The following is a 19337-nucleotide window of genomic DNA, read 5'->3' on the forward strand; positions in this document are numbered from 1 at the left end:
TTTTTTTTTTTTTTTTGAGACAGAGTCTCAAGCTGTTACCCTGGGTAGAGTACTGTGAGATCATAGCTCACAGCAACCTCCAACTTGGGCTCAAGCAATTCTCTTTTTTTTTTTTAAGTTTTTGACCTTTATTTGTCATCTTTTTCCATTTGACAGGTTTGCCCAAGATCTGACCCCCTGACCTGACCCAACCCGACCTGACCTGACCCAAGCTTGAAGGGAAGAATATCTAGGATCTATCCCTGCCTACCCCTCCCTGCACTGCCTCCCCACTGGGCTTTGAGAGGACTGATTTGTGTCCACGTGGAAGGAACAGGCCCAGGTGCGCTGGATCGCCACTGTAATCCTAGCATTCTGGAAGGCCGAGTCCGGTGGAGACCGGAGACAACTATCCCCCCATCCCCCCCACCATAGTTCCAGCTGTTCGGGAGGCTGAGGCCAAAGGATCTGTGGAGCTCAAGAGTTCGAGGTTGCTGTGACTTATGATATGATGCCGCCACGGAGCTCTTCCCAGGGAGGTGGAGTGAGACTACAGTTATGCTGTTGTCGATGGTTGTGTGTGTAGACGTGGATGAAAAAAAATTTTTTTTAAGATAGAATGACACACCCCTAGGCTCACAAGCTGGGGACTTCACCCATTAGCTGTAGTAGTTACCAGGAGGCAAGCAGTGCTTATTGTCAGAGCAGATGTTTCGAAAGAAAAAAAGGAAGGAAACAAGCAAGCAAGCGATTCTCTTGCCTCAGTTTTCTTTTTTCTATTTTGGAGACTGGAGATAGAGTCTCATTTGGTCACCCTTGGTAGAGGTGCCATGGCATCTTAGCTCACAGCAACCTCAAACTCTTCGGTTCAAGTGATTCTCTTGCTTCAGCCTCCCAAGTAACCTGGGACTACAGGCGCCCGCCACAGCACCCGGCTATTTTTTAGAGATGGGGTCTTGCTCTTGCTCAGGTTGGTCTTGAACTCATGAGCTCAGGCAATCCACCTGCCTCAGCCTCCCAAGTGCTGGGATTGGAGTGAGCCACCTCACTGGGTCCCAGTTTTCCTATTTTTAGTAGAGACAGGGTCTGGCTTGTGTGCAGGCTGGTCTTGAACTCCTGAGCTCAAAGCAATCCACTTGCTTCGGCCTCCCAAAGTGCTAGGATTACAGGGGTGAGCCATCGCACCTGGCCTCACTATTTTGCTCTTTTTGGTAGAGATAGGGTTCTCCCTCTTGCTCAAGCTGATCTCAAACTCCTGAGCTTCAAGGATCCTCCAGCCTCAGCTTTCCAGAGTGCTGGCATTACAGGCGAGAACCACTGTGCTGGGCCCTGTGATGTAATTTTAATGCATAATCAAAATGTTTATTAAACATAACCCATTTGTTTGAAAAAAGATACAGACCTAATACCCTAACAGCAAATAATGGGAAAAGATCACACTGATGACTCCAGTTTTAAAATGTCTGCATGTGAAAGATATTCATGGTCAGTGGAACATCTTTTGGGAGGAAAAACCCAATGACTCAACAAATTGAGATCCAGAACTAAGAAAATCATCAGGTGAAATGGTAGAAAGCAAACAACTTGTTTTATTTGAATTTCATTTCCTGAGAGGATAACTGGTATTGCAGAGCCACTTAATAAAGATGTATAGTTTTACTGGAGATTCAGATAGGCATTGATTTACGTGTACATTACAATCCTTAGACTCACACCATTTTAAAAAACTCATTGTCTTCAAGGAATTATGTGTTTCACAAATTTTGCTATTTTAAATAACACTTAAATTGTCACATAGACAATGACATCAGAATCATGCCAGAGCAATTTTACTATTTGTACACACATGTGGGCATTAATGATCTTTAGTGTTTGAACAGATTCCAGGTCACAGAACAAAAGCAAATTTTCACTTTTGTGTGTTTTCAGCACATTTACACATCTATCTCCTTTTGAGTAAGACATGTCTGCTCAAATAATTACCCCTTTTGGATATCATTCTCTCAAATCAAATGTCTATTTAACCTTGTATTCTACGAAAAAAAATGTAATTGCAATCGAATTTCCTAGAGATTCTTAGAATCTCTACTTCTGAATACTGCCCCATGCTGCTATTACATATTTTTCTTACAACTTTAGTTTTCTCTTAGGAATGTCTTTAGTTAGGGGAATGGAATCTTACAAACATTTAATATAGGATGTTAATATCTACTAAGCAAAAGATGCTTGCTTCTCTTCCCACAAAAGCCAAACATAAAACAAAGTGTTACTAATGTTTTCTATTTATTCATTAATAAAAAGTGCATAGTACAAGCCCTTTATCCCAATCCAAGTACTCAGTAAATGATTAACAATAAACCCTGGATGGCACAGACATGATTTGGCATGATTTAAAAAACAGCAGTTATCACTTAGTATATCACATGACCACTTTTGCTTTTAACAAAGTCATTGTCAGACATGGTAACAAATACATAATGATTTTTCATTTTGAAATATTATTAAGACTAAACTTATTACTATTGTAACAACAAAAGTTTAACCCATTAGCTGTAAACTCTCTTCATTTTCTCCTTCTTCAGGTTGCTGTTTTGTGTCATAAACTGAGCTGGTCAAATTGAGCACGTGTTTGAGTGACAGACTTTCATTTAGAGTGACAGACTTCCAAGGTACCTTTGAAAACTTAAGATATTAGTAATTCCAGAAACGCTATTACATCACATACCATAAAGATACTAAAAGTAACCATGGAATAGCTGTATTCAATAGTTAATTCAGAAAATCTCTGCAAGTTATAAAATATAACATACTGACTACAGGATAGTGCTTACACAGATAACATGATAAAATCTTTTACTAAACATTTCCAATGTTAACCTTTTCCAGGTGGAAAGCAAAATCAAAAAACAAACCAAAAATACCCCACCATTATTTTGCATAAAAGAACAATAAATGACTCTAATACAAAATAAAGTCTTTATGGCATTTGTGGAATGTTTAAGAGCCAAGTGTTGAAAATGTAAGCTTTATTTTTCTTTTTTCAGACTAGTTTTTTAAAAATTATAACCACAGTTCATTGGATATTTACAAGCTAAGTAATGATTTAAGGGTGTACTCATAAAAAGGCCACACATAGAAGCTTTAAGAATTAAATAGAAATTACTAGTTAGATTAACAAGAGTATGTGCAGTACACTGTCTCAGAAATGCAGAGAAATTTTACAAGCAAAAAAATCCAAGACTAAATATTTCACCAAGAACATTTGTTACTAACTAAATGGCCCATATATGAAAACGCTTATAATATGTCAATTAAGTATATGTGACAGAACTAGGAATAAGAATCCAGATTTTCAAGTGTCTAATACTGAACATTCTGTATCCATGTTCTGGCAACTTATTCTACCAAAGCCATTCTCAATTATTTGCAGGCTACAGGTTCAGTGACTACATCCGTTATCTCTGCCAGGGACTGGCTTCCTAGCAGCTCAGAGAACAACAGATTGTTAGGATATGTGGTCAACCCTTCAAAGTTCAAGGGACAAGGGCAGAAAAAGGGAGTTAGCTCCATTTTATGCTGTTCTGGTGCTTTCTGCTTTCAATACTTTACCAACTACAGAGCTAGGAAGCCTTCTAGTAGGCCACAGCAAAAGAACAAAACCTTTACTCTATGGTATTTGTTTATCCAGGATATAACTTACCTGTGTTACCTTCTATTAGCACAAGTAATTAAGAGTTGTTTGTTATTTCAAGAAGTTGAGCACAAAGCTAAGGAGAAATTCAAGCAGTCAATATTGGAATATATAATGAAATGATGCCTTAACAATGTTTGTGGCCTAGAATGTAGTCAGAAAGGGAAAATATAGCCTATGCGTGTCACACAATTGTATCAGAGACTATTAAGCAGTACAATGATACAAAGAAGTTTATTTAATTCATACAAGTAATTTAACAGATCTATACAGTAAAAAGTTAGACTGACCTAAGAGAAAAAGATCCTTACATTGCTAGCAAAATATCTTCTACTTCCCCCAAATCATCTGCAATCACTTGCTAGGAAAAAAATTCCATAACCATGCAGGTCACGCAGATTTTTAAATGCTATTTATACTGACTTTTTTCCAAAATGAGCAAAACAATGCAACCTTCTACTATTTTATACATTTGAAAATTTCACTTACAGTTCCTTCCCACCCCATTAATTAATTAATTAATCCATCCCATTACCAAAGAGAAATGAGACAAGGGGTGAGAAAAAGATCCTTGATTGTTCTCATTTTCCTTATTTTTCCTTGGAATAAACCAAGGATTTATTAAAGATTTTTATAAGTCAGAAGCATAACAAAAGCCTCAATTTTTTCTTCAAATAAAAAAATGAAGTAAATAGGCATTCAAATGTCAGTAACCTAACAGGCCCTGATACACCTTTAAGATAGGGAAGTGTTAGAACAGAAAAGAAGCTTCCCCAGAGGCACTCATTTTAAAAATAAATTATAGCTTAAATAATTACTATATAGATTACAATGGCAGAAAGAATTAGTTTTTCCTCCTCTCATAAACCTTGTAAGGCTAGTGCACAGTGACTTACAAATGTCAGATAATGGACTGTAAATCATCAATGATGTTTACTCAAATTTTCATTACTTTAGACATTTTTAATAGGAGTAGAAAAATTAGTAAACAACCATTTCATTTTTTCTCTCCTCCTATTCTAGCCACCTGGGCCAGTTGTAATAGATGATACAGATTTCAACTGAAATTTATAAAATATTCTAAGAGCTGCTACAGTCCCAAGAACTAGAGAAAACTGCCATCCACAAATAAACTACCAAAGTCAATGTAAATACAGTGTGGTTCTAAGTTTCTTCCATACAATCTCAGACAACCCTAAGTAACTTTATAAATACCTTATTTTAAAAAGCAATTTAAAAACCTACCAAAACTATTTAAAATATTTAAATGCAGAGCTCTCAAATTTCCTTCAATCAGGCCAGAAATCTTCAAAAAAATTATGATCACAGTTACAAACAGAATGAGTGGAATGTTTAAGTTTAGGACAACCAAAAAAGCCCCATGTAATTTTTTTTAATATAATCATTTACTCAAATATACTGTAAATAGGAATGGTTATAACACAGGAAGCAAAAATAAGCTTGCAAGTGAAATTTCTAGAAGCTCATGAAAAGAATACCATCCCATATTGCAGATGCAAAAGGAAAAACAGTTCTACTGGGGTTAAGAGTACTCTGGTCATCTTCATTTGTTTGGTCTTGCAAGGTGTTAACTATTTTCACTTCCAATATCATAAAGTTAGTCCACAGGAGGAGCTGGTGGGTCTTGCCCCTGGTATAGGAAAGAAATAAATTATTTAGTGGACTTGTTAAATCCAACCAATCTAACATATAGAAAGAACTGAGCAGGAATGCCCTCCCCTGCTCTTCCCAAACTATACATTTATTTGGACTTTTTTTTTTTTTTTTTTTTTTGAGACAGTCTCACTATGTCACCCTGGGTAGAGTGCTGTGGCGTCACAGTTCATGGCCACCTCAAACTCTTGGGTTTAAGTGATTCTCTTGCCTCAGCCTCCCAAGTAGCTTAGACTACAGGCGTCTACCATAATAACACCAGGCTGTTTTTTGGTTGTAGTTGTCATTATTCGACAGGCCTGGGATGGGTTCAAACCCGCCAGCTCTGGTATATGCGGCTGGCGCCCTAGCCGCTGAGCTATTGGCACCAAGCCTTTTTGGATTTCTTACTATCTTTTCCATTTTTTTTTTTGTTGTTGAGACAGAGTTGCAAGCTGTTGCCCTGGGTAGAGTGCCAGGGTGTCATAGCTCACAGCAACCTCCAACTCGGGCTCAAGCAATTCTCTTGCCTCAGTTTATCTATTTTTAGTAGAGATGGGCTCTTACTTTTGCTCAGGTTGGTCTCAACTCCTGAGCTCAAGCAATCTACCTGCCTCAGCCTCCCAGAGAGCTAGGATTATAGTAAGAGCCACTGAGCCTGGCCTCATATCTTTTCTATATAAGGGAATACTAGATTAACACCATGATTCTCATTGGTCTCATTCTTTTCTGTAGGATGAAAGAAAGGGAATTTGTGTATCGGTGATATGACTCTCCCTGCCAGCTCTAGAGAGCGTTTTTTCTTTTTTTCCTAGAGACAGAGTTTCACTTTGTCACCCTCAGTAGAGTGCTGTGATGTCACAGCTCACAGCAACTTCCAGCTCTTGGGCTTAGGTGATTCTCTTGCCTTAGCCTCCTGAGTAGCTGGTACTACAGGTGCTCGCCACAATGCCTGGCTATTTTTTGTTGTTTTGGTCCCTTGGTATATGGGACCAGCGCCCTACTCACTGAGCCACAGGTGCCACCTGAGCTCTAGAGATCTTCAAACTGATAAAGGTATTTTCATCCCTAATGCTGAATTGATTGATTGAGCAAAGTAGTTGACATTCAAAGTGAAGCTAGTGACTTTTGTTTCTTACTAAAGAATGTTTGTCACCCCTGGCCCTAAGGGGAGTCCACTTTGGAACGAAGCTTAGAGTATGAGGAAATGAGGTCTTTGAAAACACTATTCACCTATATTTATTTTTCTTTTGATTAAGAGTCTTACTCTGTCACCCTGGGGTTGAGTGCTGTAATGTCATAACTCACACAGCAACCTCAAAACTCTTAGGCTCAAGAGACCCTTTTGCGTCAGCCCTGCCTCCCTCCCCAATAGCTGGGAGTACAGGCACTTGCCACATTGCCCACCAATTGCAAAAATAATTGCAATTATTTTTCTATTTTTAGTAGAGATGGGGTTTTGCTTTGCTCAGGCTGGTCTCAAATTCCTGAGCTCAGGCAATCCACCTGCCTTGACCTCCCAGAATGCTGGGATTATAGGCATGAGCCATGGTGTGTTCACCTTTGGATGACACCGTTGGATCTTTTTGATGTGCAAACCAATAAAGCTACTTGCAATAGAGAGCATGTGAATTGTAAGGGAAGGATCAGAATGTTTAGGAATCTTCAGGAATGAAGACATGACATATGGAGAACCCAGCTGAGAGTGATCAATATATCTACTTGGAATTAGAGTCAGTATGTTTTCTTGCTTAGTTCTAGGGCAGTGGAACTACTGTTCCTAAAACTGTTGGCCTCAAATAAATTTAGGTTCAAGGGAGTATAACCTTTCTGTCACATTTAATGGCTTCTGGTTTTGTTTTGGGGTTGTTTTTGGGGGGAGGTTGGTGTTGAGGCACAGTCTCACTTTGTTGTTGCCTGGGTTAGATGACAGTGATGTGTCATCATGGTTCACTGCAACCTCTAACTGCTGGCTTTAAGCTGGCCTCCCATCTCAGCCTCCCATCTCAGCCTCCCAAAGCGCTAGGATTATACAGGCATGAGCCAGCATGCCCAGCCTTATTATTATTTTTTTAGAGAAGAGGATCTTATCTTCCCCAGGCTGGAGCACAGAGGTATGATCATAGCTCACTGTAACCTCCAACTCCTGGACTCAAGCAATCCTCCTGCCTCAGCCTCTCAAGTAGCTGAGATTACAGGCATGTGACACCATGCCTAAGTAAATCAGGTAATTAAAAGTTGACTTTCTTTAGCTTATTAAGGAAGTTGCTCTTTGATATGAAATTAATAAAGCTGTACCTAGAAAGTAAGAAAAAAGGCTAAGGAGAAAACACTTAATCAAGATAGTATAAGGCCAGGCATGGTCGCTCATGCCTCCATAGCATTCTGGGAGGTGGAGGCGAGTGGACTGCCGGAGCTCATGGGTTCAACACCAGCCTCAGCAAAAGCGAGACCCAATATAGCTGGGTGCTGGGGCAGGCACCTGTAGCCCAGATACTCAGGAGGCTGAGGCAAGAGAATCATTTGAGCCCTAGAGTTTGAGGTTGCTGTGAGCTATGATGCCACAGCACTCTACCAAGGGTGACAAAATAAGACTGTTAAAAAAAAAAAAAAAGGTATACAAGCTGTTCTATATATAACCTCCTCTGAAAAAACAAAAGCACTGACAATTAACAGTGCACATTTGCATTCTCCTATTTAAGAAATCAGTCTATCTGAACTTATGTCTAATAAGACAACATTGGAGGGAGGAAGCAATTATTTTAAGAATTCCATATGGTAGGCTCAGCACCTGTGGCTCAAGTGGCTAAGGTGCCAGCCACATACACCTAAGCCGGCGGGTTCGAATCCAGCCCGGGCCCCTCAAACAACAATGACGGCTGCAACCAAAAAATAGCAGGCCCTGTGGCAGGCACCTGTAGTCCCAGCTACTTGGGAGGCGGAGGCAAGAAAATCACTTGAGCCCAGGAGTTGGAGGTTGCTGTGAGCTGTGATGCTACAGCACTTTACCCAGGGTGATAGCTTGAGGCTTTGTCTCCAAAAAAAAAAAAAAATCCCATATGGTAAAGACTGTAGAAGAGAATTAGTGGGATACTTTGGTATTCAACCAGGGAATCCATCATAGACATTTTCCTTCTTTTTTGATGCTGTATCATCCTATAGATGTTTTTATTTTATTTTAAATATATTATTTAAATTGACAAAATTGTATGCAAGTTTATTTATCACGTGCCTGTTGTTTTGAAGTATGTGTACACTGCAGAATGGCTAAATCGAGCTAATTAAACATATGCATGGAGACGTTTCAAAAGAGGCTGTATTCAAATTAAAGGAAAAAATACATAAATAGGGTGGCACCTGTGGCTCAGTGAGTAGGGCACCAGACCCATATACCAAGGGTGGTGGGTTCAAACCCAGCCCCGGCCAAACTGCAACAAAAAAAACAGCTGGGCATTGTAGCAGGCACCTGTAGTCCCAGCTACTCCGGAGGCTGAGGCAAGAGAATCGCCTAAGCCCAAGGTGTTGGTGGTTACTGTGAGCTGTGACTTCATGGCACTCTACTGAGGGTTAATAAGTGAAACTCTGTCTCAAAAAAAAACCCCCAAAAACATAAATACTGAGTACTGAAAAGGATTAAAAGTAATCCTTTGGCCAGGTACTGTGGGTCATGCCTGTAATCCTAGCACTCTGGGAGACCAAGGCATGTGGCGTGCCTGAGCTCAGGTTGGAGACCAGTCTGAGTAAGAGTGAGACCCCCATCTCTACTAAAAATAAAAGACACTAGCCAGGCATTGTGGTGGGCACCGGTAGTCCCAGCTACTTGGGAGACTAAGAGAGGAGAATAGCTTGAGCTCAGAAGTTTGAGGGTATAGTGAGCTGTGATGCCATGGCACTCTACCTAGGGGGACTGAGTGAGACTCTGTCTCAAAAAAAAAAAAAAAAAAAGTGTATGGGGCTTGATCAACTGTGAGGTGCATAAAACTGGGCAGTGAAGGACTGGCATTAGAACAACACTGCTGTGGATTATGAAACTCATCACTTTTGATATTTCTCATGTGAGTAAAGAATGAAATTCATTTAAAAACTATTTTTTGGCTTCTGGTATGTTTTTCCATCTATATTTAACTCCACAAGATTAAGTCATTTGGGGTTTCAAGATTTACTAGAACTATAGAGGAAGAAGTTACCCTATGAGTTAAATTAACGTTCCTTTTGCCAATTTTGATATTTCAGTCAAAACAAAGTCCTCTCCCTCCCTAGTCCATATACATGCCCCTACCCAAAAAGTATTTACTATCAACAACACTTACATTGTTAGCACTGGTTGGCTTTCCAGATAGGTTGGATCCTCTTAGATTAGGAGGTCTCAGTAAGAATAAGATCACTGCAATAACCATCCAGGCCATCAAGATCATAGTAACACTGATGCCATTATCACCAGAGGGTCCTGGCACTAAAGACAAAGAAAAAATATATTTACAACAAAACTGCAACATGGTTATAATACTGTTAAACATAAAAACAAATTCTAATGTTTAAATTTCTCCTTCAGAAATTGTAAGAATAAATTAGAGAAGTAAAATGTGAAGTAGCACATCCTCAATTTCCCTTTCCTTTAGTGAGAAAATCTAAATGGTAAATGATGTTAAATAATCATAAACTAAACTCTAATAAATGAAGATTGTTAATAGTGTAATAATTCTTAACACTTTAGGGCAACAGAATCCTTTGAGCATCTAATAAAAATTAAGACCGCTGGGCAGCGCCTGTGGCTCAGTGGGCAAGGCGCCGGCCCCATATACCAAGGGTGGCAGATTCAAACCTACTCTGGCCAAACTACAACAAAAAAATAGCTGGGCACTGTGGCCGGCGCCTGGAGTCCCAGCTACTCGGGAGGCTGAGGCAAGAGAATCGCCTATGCCCAGGAGTTGGAGGTTGCTGTGAGCAGTGTGACTCCACAGCACTCTACTGAGGGCGATAAAGTGAGACTCTGTCTCTACAAAAAAAAAAAAAAAAAAAAAATTAAGAATGCTTTCAACTAAAAGAATCCATAGGCTCGGCACCTGTGGCTCAAGTGGCTAAGGCGCCAGCCACATACACCTAAGATGGCGGGTTCAAATCCAGCCCGGGCCCTCCAAACAACGATGGCTGCAACCAAAAAAAAATAGCGGGGAGTTGTAGCAGGCACCTGTGGTCCCAACTACTTGGGAGGCTGAGGCAGGAGACTCACTTGAGCCCAGGAATTGGAGGTTGCTGTCATGCCACGGCACTCTACCCAGGGGGACAACTTGAGGCTCTGTCTCAAAAAAAAAGAATCCATGTACATGCAATCAACAATTTTGCATATAATTCTGGAAGGTTCAAGGACCCACAAGGCCACCAATCCATAGATCTGATGAGATCTACAGAATCCACGTTAAGACCACCTGATACATAGTAAAACACTCTCCTTTAGGAAGGAAAAATAATCTGCATGTTAATTATTGAGGAAGCACAAAAACATATGGCTTATGAAAAAGGAACATCAGGGCTGCATGATGTACAAATTAAAAGACCCCTTTAATTCTATTCTCAGCCACAAAAAGATTTGGCCCTCTTTTTTACAAAAAAAGCTGAATTAAGATCTTGAAATTTGACTCGGCGCCTATGGCTCAAGTGGCTAAGGTGCCAGCCACATACACCTAAGGTAGAGGGTTCGAATCCAGCCCAGGCCTGCCAAACAACCACGGCTGCAACCAAGAAATAGCCGGGTGTTCTGGTGGGCGCCTGTGGTCCCAGCTACTTGAGAGGCTGAGGCAGGAGACTCACTTGAGCCCAGGAGTTGGAGGTTGCCGTGAGCTGTGATGCCATAGCACTCTACCCAGGGGGACAGCTTGAGGCTCTGTCTCAAAAAAAAAAAAAAGATCTTGTTTTACATTATTTTTTAATATTTATTTATTTATTTGGAGACTCTCACTTTCTTGTCCCCAGTAGAGTACTGTGGCATCATTGCTTACAACAACCTCAAATTCCTGGGCTCAAGCAATCTTCTTGCCTCAGCCTCCCAAGTAGCTGGGACTACAGGTGCCTGCCATAACACCCGGCTATTTTTTAGAGTAGGGGGGTCTCACTCTTCCTCAGGCTGGTCTTATACTTGTGAGCTCTAGCAATTTACCTGCCTCAGCCTTCCAGAGTGCTAGGGTTACAGGCATAAGCCACCACACCTGGCCTATTTTTTTGAGACAGAGTCTCACTTTGTCCCCTTGGGTGAAGTGGATGACATCATAGCTCACAGCAACCTCAAACTCTTGGGCTCAAATGATCCTCTTGCCTCAGCCTCCCTAGTAGCTGGGACTATGGGTGCATACCCATTGCAAGTCTATTTTTTAGAGACAGGGTCTCAGCTCTGGCTTAGGCTAGTTTCAAACTCCTTAGTTCAAGCAATCCACTCACCTCAGCCTCCTAGAGTACTGTTAGAGGTGTCAACCACCATGCCTGGCCTTAAGATTTAGATATTTTAAAAGTCTGTGCATTTATCAAGAGAAAAAGTCAGACAGGTCTGTGTGTGTAAGTTATTTTGGTCTTTCCTGGCTTCTGAGGTAGCCAAATGTTATTTATTTATTTTTATTTATTTATTTTTGAGACAGAGTCTCACTATGTCACCCTCAGTAGAGTGCCGTAGCATCATAGCTCATAGCAACCTCCAACTGTTAGGCTTAAGTGATTCTCTTGCCTCAGCCTCCCGAGTAACTGGGACTACAGGCACCTGCCACAGTGCCCAGCTATTTTTGGTTGCAGCTGTCATTGTGGTTTAGAAGGCCCAGGCAGGGCTCAAACCTGCCAACCTTGGTGTATGTGGCCAGTACCCTACTCACTGAACTACATGTACCAAGCTGCCAAGTCTTTGAAATGTACCTTTTTTTGTTTTACTAAAATGTATTAGAAAATTCAATTTTCAGAAATAATAGATCAGATTTCTAGAGGAAAAAACATAGTTGCTTTGGGTGGTTACTAAAATAGCTTGTCAAGACTACAACTATTGGCCTGTAATCCTAGTACTCCAGGAGGCTGAGGTGGGTGGATTGAGCTCAGGAGTTGGAGACCAGCCTGAGCAAGAGTGAGACTCTGTCTCTACTAAAAATAGAAAAAACAGTCAGGCATGGTGGTATAAACCTGTAGTGCCAGCTAGTTGGGAGGCTGAGGCAAGAGGATTTTTTGAGCCCAAGAGTTAGAGGTTGCTGTGAGCTGTGATGCCACAGCACTCTACCCAGGGCAATAGAGTGAGACTCTGTCTCAAAAAAAAATTTAAAAAGGCTCAGCTCCCATAGCTCAGTGAGTAGGGTGCCAGCCACATACACCAAGGCTGGCAGGTTTGAGCCCAGCCCGTGACTGCTAAACAACAATGACAACTGCAACCAAAAAACAGCCTGGCTCTATGGTGGGTACCTATAGTCCTAGCTACTTGGGAGGCTGAGGCAAGAGAATCACTTAAGCCCAAGAACTTGAGGTTGCTGTGAGCTATAAGTAACGCCATGATACTCTACTGAAGGCAACAGAGTGAGACTCTGTCTCAAAAAAACAAATAAAAATAAAAAAGACTACAACTATATAATTTTGGTCTCCATGTCACAGAAAGAAGTAAAGGAAATCTAGAGAAGATATTGATGAAATTAGGCTGATATGCTGCAGTGGGGTCCAATTTCAGTTCAAAGAAAGGAAACTGGCTCGGCGCCTGTGGCTCAAGTGGCTGAGGCGCCAGCCACATACACCTAAGGTGGCAGGTTCAAATCCAGCCCAGGCCCGCCAAACAACACTGATGGCTGCAACCAAAAAATAGCCAGGCGTTGTGGCGGGCACCTGTAGTCCCAGCTACTTGGGAGGCTGAGGCAGGAGACTTGCTTGAACCCAGGAGTTGGAGGTTGCTGTGAGCTGTGATGCCACAGCACTCTACCCAGGGCAACAGCTTTAGCCTCTGTCTCAAAAAAAAAGAAATAAAGAAAGAGAACTGGTGGCACTGCTCTGGCCAAAGGGCTGGTGACCAAAAGGGATAAAGTCAAGCGCTAAGCTGGCTAAAGAGCAGACTGGATAGGAATGTAGCCTCCATTCCAGACCCAGTCATACTTCCCTCGGAACAGCTAACACAGCACCAAGATCACCAGATCATACTGCATTAGCGTTCTATTTTCTCTATAGCCACATAGCTATTCCTTTCCCTGGTCCCCCGTTATGCTAAACTTGTCCACCTTCATAAAACTAAAAGCTTCGAATCTTAGTGATCTTGCACATTCTCTTTTCTCCTATGTGTTCCATACCTTCATCTCATAAGGAGGAATCTATTGAAGGCATCTCATAATCATTTTTACATGATCAACTTCCTCCCATTTTTGAAAAAAACAAAAAACCCCCTCCTTTCCTCAATCCCTTTTTCTGTCTATCACCCTGTCTTCCTCATCAAAGTGAACACTGTCAGAGTGATCTGCATTTGCTATCTGCGTTTAATTACTTTCCATTCATCCCCCAGGTTGGTTTCCAACTCCATCATCACTCAAATAGCTCCTGAAAATGTCACCTTATGACATCTACATTCTGTTCAGAGCTAAGTTTAGTCTTCATTTTCCACCACATCCCAATCTCCTGAACTTCAAACCCACGTGTCTATCTACTTACATCAATAATTCTCTATTTTTTTTCTTCACATCAATAATTGTTCTTTTTTTTTTTTAGGTAGAATCTCACATTGTCACCCTCAGTAGAGTGCCATGGCAGCATCCTCAAACTCTTGGGCTCAAGCAATTCTCTTGTCTCAGCCTCCTGAATAGCTGGGACTACAGAGGCCTGCCACAATGCCCTGATGTTTTAGAGTTGGGGGGTCTCACTCTTGCTCAGGTTGGTCTCGAACCTGTGAGCTTAGGCAATCCACCTGCCTTGGTCTCCCAGAGTCTGCTAGGATTACAGGCATGAGCCCCACGCCCGAGTCACATCAATAGTTTTTTTTGTTTTGTTTTTGAGACAGAGTCTCACTTTGTCACCCTTAATAGAGTGTAATGGCGTCATAGCTCACAGCAACCTCAAACTCTTGGGCTTAAGGGATTCTCTTGCCAAGGCCTCCCAAGTAGCTAAGACTACGGGTGCCCACCATAACACCTAGCTATTTTTAGAGACAGGGTCTCGCTCTGGCTCAAACTGGTCTCGAACCTGTGATCTCAGGCGATCCACCTTCCTCAGCCTCCCAGAGTGCTAGGATTATAGGCATAAGCCACTGAGCCTGGCCTTGAGTGATTACTTTGAACCAGACATTACCTTTCTTTTTTCTTTTTTTAAGACAGAGCCTCAAGCTGTCGCCCTGGGTAGAGTGCTGTGGTGTAACAGCTCACAGCAACCTCCAACTCCTGGGCTCAAGCGATTCTCCTGCCTCTGCCTCCCAAGTTGCTGGGACTACAGGCACCTGCCACAACACCCGGCTATTTTTTGGTTGCAGCTGGGCATGGGTTGGATTCGAACCCACCAGCTCAGGTGTATGTGGCTGAGCTGTAGCTGCTTGAGCTACAGGCGCCGAGCCGACATTACCTTTCTTAATACTTTTAATAATCGTACTGTATGGTAGATATTATCATGTCCTCGTTTCATAGAAGAGACAACTGGGAGGAGGGAGATTAAACCCCAATGTCATATGGCTGGTATATGGCAAAACTGAGGTTTACATCCAGGTAGTCTCATTGCAGAACCTTTCAAACTCTTTGCTGTGTCATAATCTCTGACAATATCAATAGTAAGATGTATTCCTGAAAATTATTAGTACTGTGGGCAGTAAAATCAGAAAATACAGATTCAAAAAGGATTTTCTTTTTGAGATGGGAGTCTCACTATGTCACCCTCAGTATAGTGCTGTGGCATCATAGTTCACAGCAACCTCAAACTCTTGGACTTAAGTGATTCTCTTGCCTCAGCCTCCAAGTAGCTAGGACTATAGGTGCCCACCACAACGCCCAGCTATTTTTTGTTACAGTTGTCATTGTTGGTTAGCTGGCCCAGGCCTGGTCTGGGGCGGGGTTTGAACCTGCCAACTTCGATGTATGTGGCTAGCCCCATAACCACTGTGCTATAGACACTGAGCCCAAAAAGGATTTTTGATAAAAAAGGTAATACACAGTTAGGTAAAACTAGATTATTTATTTAAGGCTAGTCAAGGAAAGATAACCATGCTTTTCATGTATTTCCACTTCTTATACTGCCTTTCTTTCTTGGAAATTAAATGCTAACTTGAACTAAAGACCAAAAGAAGTGTAACCCAAATGTCAATCATTATGTTATTCAATTTGGAGAGTTTTTATTGTTGTTGTTGATGTTTTTAAGAGGAAGGGTCTTGCTCTCTAACCCAGGGTGGAATGCAATAGCATGATCTTAGCTCACTGTAACCTCAAACTCCTGGGCTTAAGCAATCCTCCTACCTTAGCCTTCCTAGTAGCTGGGATTACAGGTGTACACCAACATATCTGGCTAATTAATTTTTTTAGAGAGAGGGTCTAGCTCTTTTGGCGAGGCTGGTCTTGAAAACCTGTCCTCAAGCAGTCTTCCAACCTCTGCCTCACAAAGTGCTGGGATAACAGGTGTGAGCTACCATGCCCCAGTTCCTTTTTTTTTCTACTGAGACAGTCTTACTTTGTCAGCCTTGGTAGAGTGCCGTGGCATCATAGCTCGCAGCAACCTCCAACTCTTGGGCTCAAGTGATTCTTTTGCCTCAGCCTCCCAAGTAGCTGGAACTATAGCCACCTGCCACAGTGCCTGGCTATTTTTTTTGTTTAACAAAACAAACCCACCAGCCCCAGAGCATGTGGCTGACACCCTAACCACTGAGTTACGAGTGCACAGCTGTAGTTCCTTATATTTTTAATATTCTTTGCATGTACGATTCTGAAGTGAGTGGGCATGGTGGCTCAAGCCTATAATCCTACCACTGTGGAAGGCCAAGGAGTGAGGATCCCTTGAGCTCAGGAGTTTAAGACCAGCCTGAGCAAGAATGAGATGCTGTCTCTACTAAAAATATTAAAAATTAAATGCTGGGCACCGTGGTTTACACCTGTAATGCTAGCACTCTGGGAGGCTGAGGAGGGTGGATTGCCGGAGCTCACAGGTTCAAGACCAGCCTGAGCCAGAACAAGACCTATTCTCTAAAAATAGCTAGGCGTTGTGGCAGGTGCCTGTAGTCCCAGCTACTTGGGAGGCTAAGGCAAGAGAATCACTTGAGCCCAAGAGTTGGGAGATTGCTATGAGCTGTGATGCCATGGCACTCTACCACCAAGGGCAACAAAGTGAGACTTTGTCTCAAAATAAAAATAAAGATAAAAATTTTTATTTCGAGTTTGAGGCTGCAGTGAGCTAGGCTGACACCACAGCAGTATAGCCTGGGCAACAAAGTGAGACTATGTCTCAAAAAAAAAAAAAGATTCTGAAGCTTCAGAGAGTTAAACCTCAGATTCCTACTTTACTAATTTGTATCTCCAAACAAAGCATCTCTGCAAAAAAAATGCCCACTCTATTTTAAGACTCTCATAGTGATAATATGACTCTTAATTCTCTATCACTATCTCCTATCTTGATTCCTATTGCAGCATTTCTTTATTGTATTTTGCTACCAGAAATTTGGCTTAAAACACTGCTTTTAACACATCTCTCTTGATCAACCTAGTGACTCTCTCTCCACTGCCCTCTCCTTCTACCCTGAACTCTTTGGCCTGGCCTCTCCTGATCTGATGTGGCCTTCCTCATCCAATTTTACCTCTTACTACTACTCATAAAATGCATCCCCTGATGTAGCTACCCCCATACCAATTCCTGGCCTGGCTGTGCATCAGAACAGCCTGTGAGAATATCAATAGCACAGATGCTAAGGCCTCACCTCAGACCATCTGATTTAGGATGGGCTTAGAGGTAGGATCAGAAATCAATAATATTTTTTAAAAGCTTTTCAAGTGAGGCTCGGCACCTATGGCACACTGGTTTAGAGCCAACCACATACACAAAGGCTGATGGTTTTGAACCTGGCCTGGGCCAACTAAACAACGTCAACTGCAACAAAAAAACAGCCAGGCATTGTAGCGGGCACCTGTAGTCCCAGCTATTTGGGAGGCTGAGGCAAGAGAATCACTTAATTAAGCCCAAGAGTTTGAGGTTGCTGTGAGCTGTGATGCCATGGCACTCTACCGAGGTTGACAAAGTGAGACACTGTGTCTCAAAAAATAAAATAAAATAAAATAAAATAAAGCTTTCCAAGTGAATCTGATGAAGTAGTTCACTGCTAGTTCAGCTGACAACATTTGCTAACTATGCAAACTTATTCCTTCTGGGTGACTCATTATTTCCCCATGTAGCATGTTCTTACAGACTCATTATTTCCTCATCTAGCATATTCTCCATTTATTCATCTACATACTACATGCCTCTCTGGCCTATAAAAATCTCTATTCCCTCCACCTTCTCTGGAATAATGTAGCATTTCTAGTTTGAGGGAACAGTTTCCTCTCTCTCTTACTTATGTCACAAACTTTTTTTTTTTTTTGGTAGAGACAGAGTCTCACTTTATCGCCCTCGGTAGAGTGCTGTGGCATCACACAGCTCAGCAACCTCCAACTCCTGAGCTTAGGCGATGCTCTTGCCTCAGCCTCCTGAGTAGCTGGGACTACAGGCACCCACCACAATGCCCGGCTTATGTCACAAACTTTTAAAGAACTGAGATCCTCATTGCTGTTTAACTCTATCGCCTCTTAGCTATATCATCTCTGTGTCTCAGCTGGGCACGGTGACAGGCACCTGTAGTCCCAGCTACTTGGAAGGCTGAGGCAGGAGGATCACATGAGCACAGGAGTTAAAGGCTGCAGACAATGATGATCACACCACTGTACTCCAAGCCTAGGCAACAGAGAGACTCTGTCTGGGAAAAAAAAATTTCTATGTCTCTTTTTTTTTCACTTGTGAAAGGAAAACATTACCATCATCTCATAGAGCAGTTATGAGTGACAAAATGGTCAACACACGAAAAGCAATTATCATAGCGCCGAGTACACAGCAGGTATTCAATAAACATTATCCATCACCAGTATTAGGTGTGAATAAGGAGGCTAGGTGATGGCAGTGCCTGTGGCTCAAAGGAGTAGGGCACCGGCCCCATGTGCTGGAGGTGGCGGGTTCAAACCAGCCCCAGCCAAAAACTGCAAAAGAAGGTTGGGTAAGATGGTGAAGTGGGAATAGAAAAGGCAGAAACACAACTCGTCTAACAGGACGGAAGGAAGCCTAACACTTGGCAACTAAGTGGACTGGAGACAGAAGGAGAAAGAAAAATGACTTAAGATTTCTGAAGGAAGGCCAGGAGCGGTGGTTCATGGCCGAGGAGGGTGGACTGCCTGAGCTCACAGGTTCGAGACCAGTCTGAGTGACAGTGAGACACCCATCTCTAAAGACAGCCAGGCATTGTGGCCGGTGCCCATAGTCCCAGCTACTTGGGAGGTTAAGGCAAGAGAATAGCTTGAGCCCAACAGTTAGAGGTTGCTGTGAGCTGTGATGCCAGAGTACTCTACTGGGAGTGACAAAGACAGACTCTGTCTCAAAAAAAAAAAAAAATTTTTTTTTTCAAAAGAATAATAGAATTTCTCTACTTAAAAAGCTAAACAGACACAAGTTTTCCTGGCTTCCAAGATTTGATAAGAACATTTAAAAAACTCAAGGCCCAGGCGGTGCCTGTGGCTCAATGGGTGGGGCGCCGGCCCCATATACTGAGGGTGGCAGGTTCAAACCCGGTCCCAGCCTAACCACAACAACAATAAAAAAAAATAGCTGGGCATTGTGGCAGGCGCTTGTAGCTACTCAGGAGGCTGAGGCAAGAGAATCGCCTAAGTCCAGGAGTTGGAGGTTGCTGTGAGCCATGTGATACCATGGTACTCTACCAGGGCAACAAAGTGAGACTCTGGCTCGGCGCCTGTGGCTCAAGCGGCTAAGGCGCCAGCCACATACACCTAAGGTGGCAGGTTCGAATCCCCAGCCC

The 19337-nt window shown here is 42.2% G+C and overlaps 1 protein-coding gene across 2 annotated transcripts in view; it reads right to left on the reverse strand.

Moving 5' to 3' along the window:
* Positions 1-3021: 3021 nt before the first annotated feature.
* SMIM14 (small integral membrane protein 14) overlaps positions 3022-19337 on the reverse strand; it is an 81034-nt gene continuing 64718 nt past the window's right edge. For both annotated transcript variants that reach the window (XM_003800686.3, XM_023519625.1), the window contains 2 exons: positions 9634-9776; positions 3022-5321 (listed from right to left, as the gene is read on the reverse strand). In XM_003800686.3, the coding sequence (XP_003800734.1) occupies positions 5289-5321; positions 9634-9776 (176 nt within the window). In that variant the 3' untranslated portion in view covers positions 3022-5288. The remainder of the gene's footprint in view (positions 5322-9633; positions 9777-19337) is intronic.

The sequence above is a fragment of the Otolemur garnettii genome, unplaced genomic scaffold, assembly GCF_000181295.1.
Source record: "Otolemur garnettii isolate 467f Iridium unplaced genomic scaffold, OtoGar3 scaffold00181, whole genome shotgun sequence".
Lineage (NCBI taxonomy): Eukaryota > Metazoa > Chordata > Mammalia > Primates > Galagidae > Otolemur > Otolemur garnettii.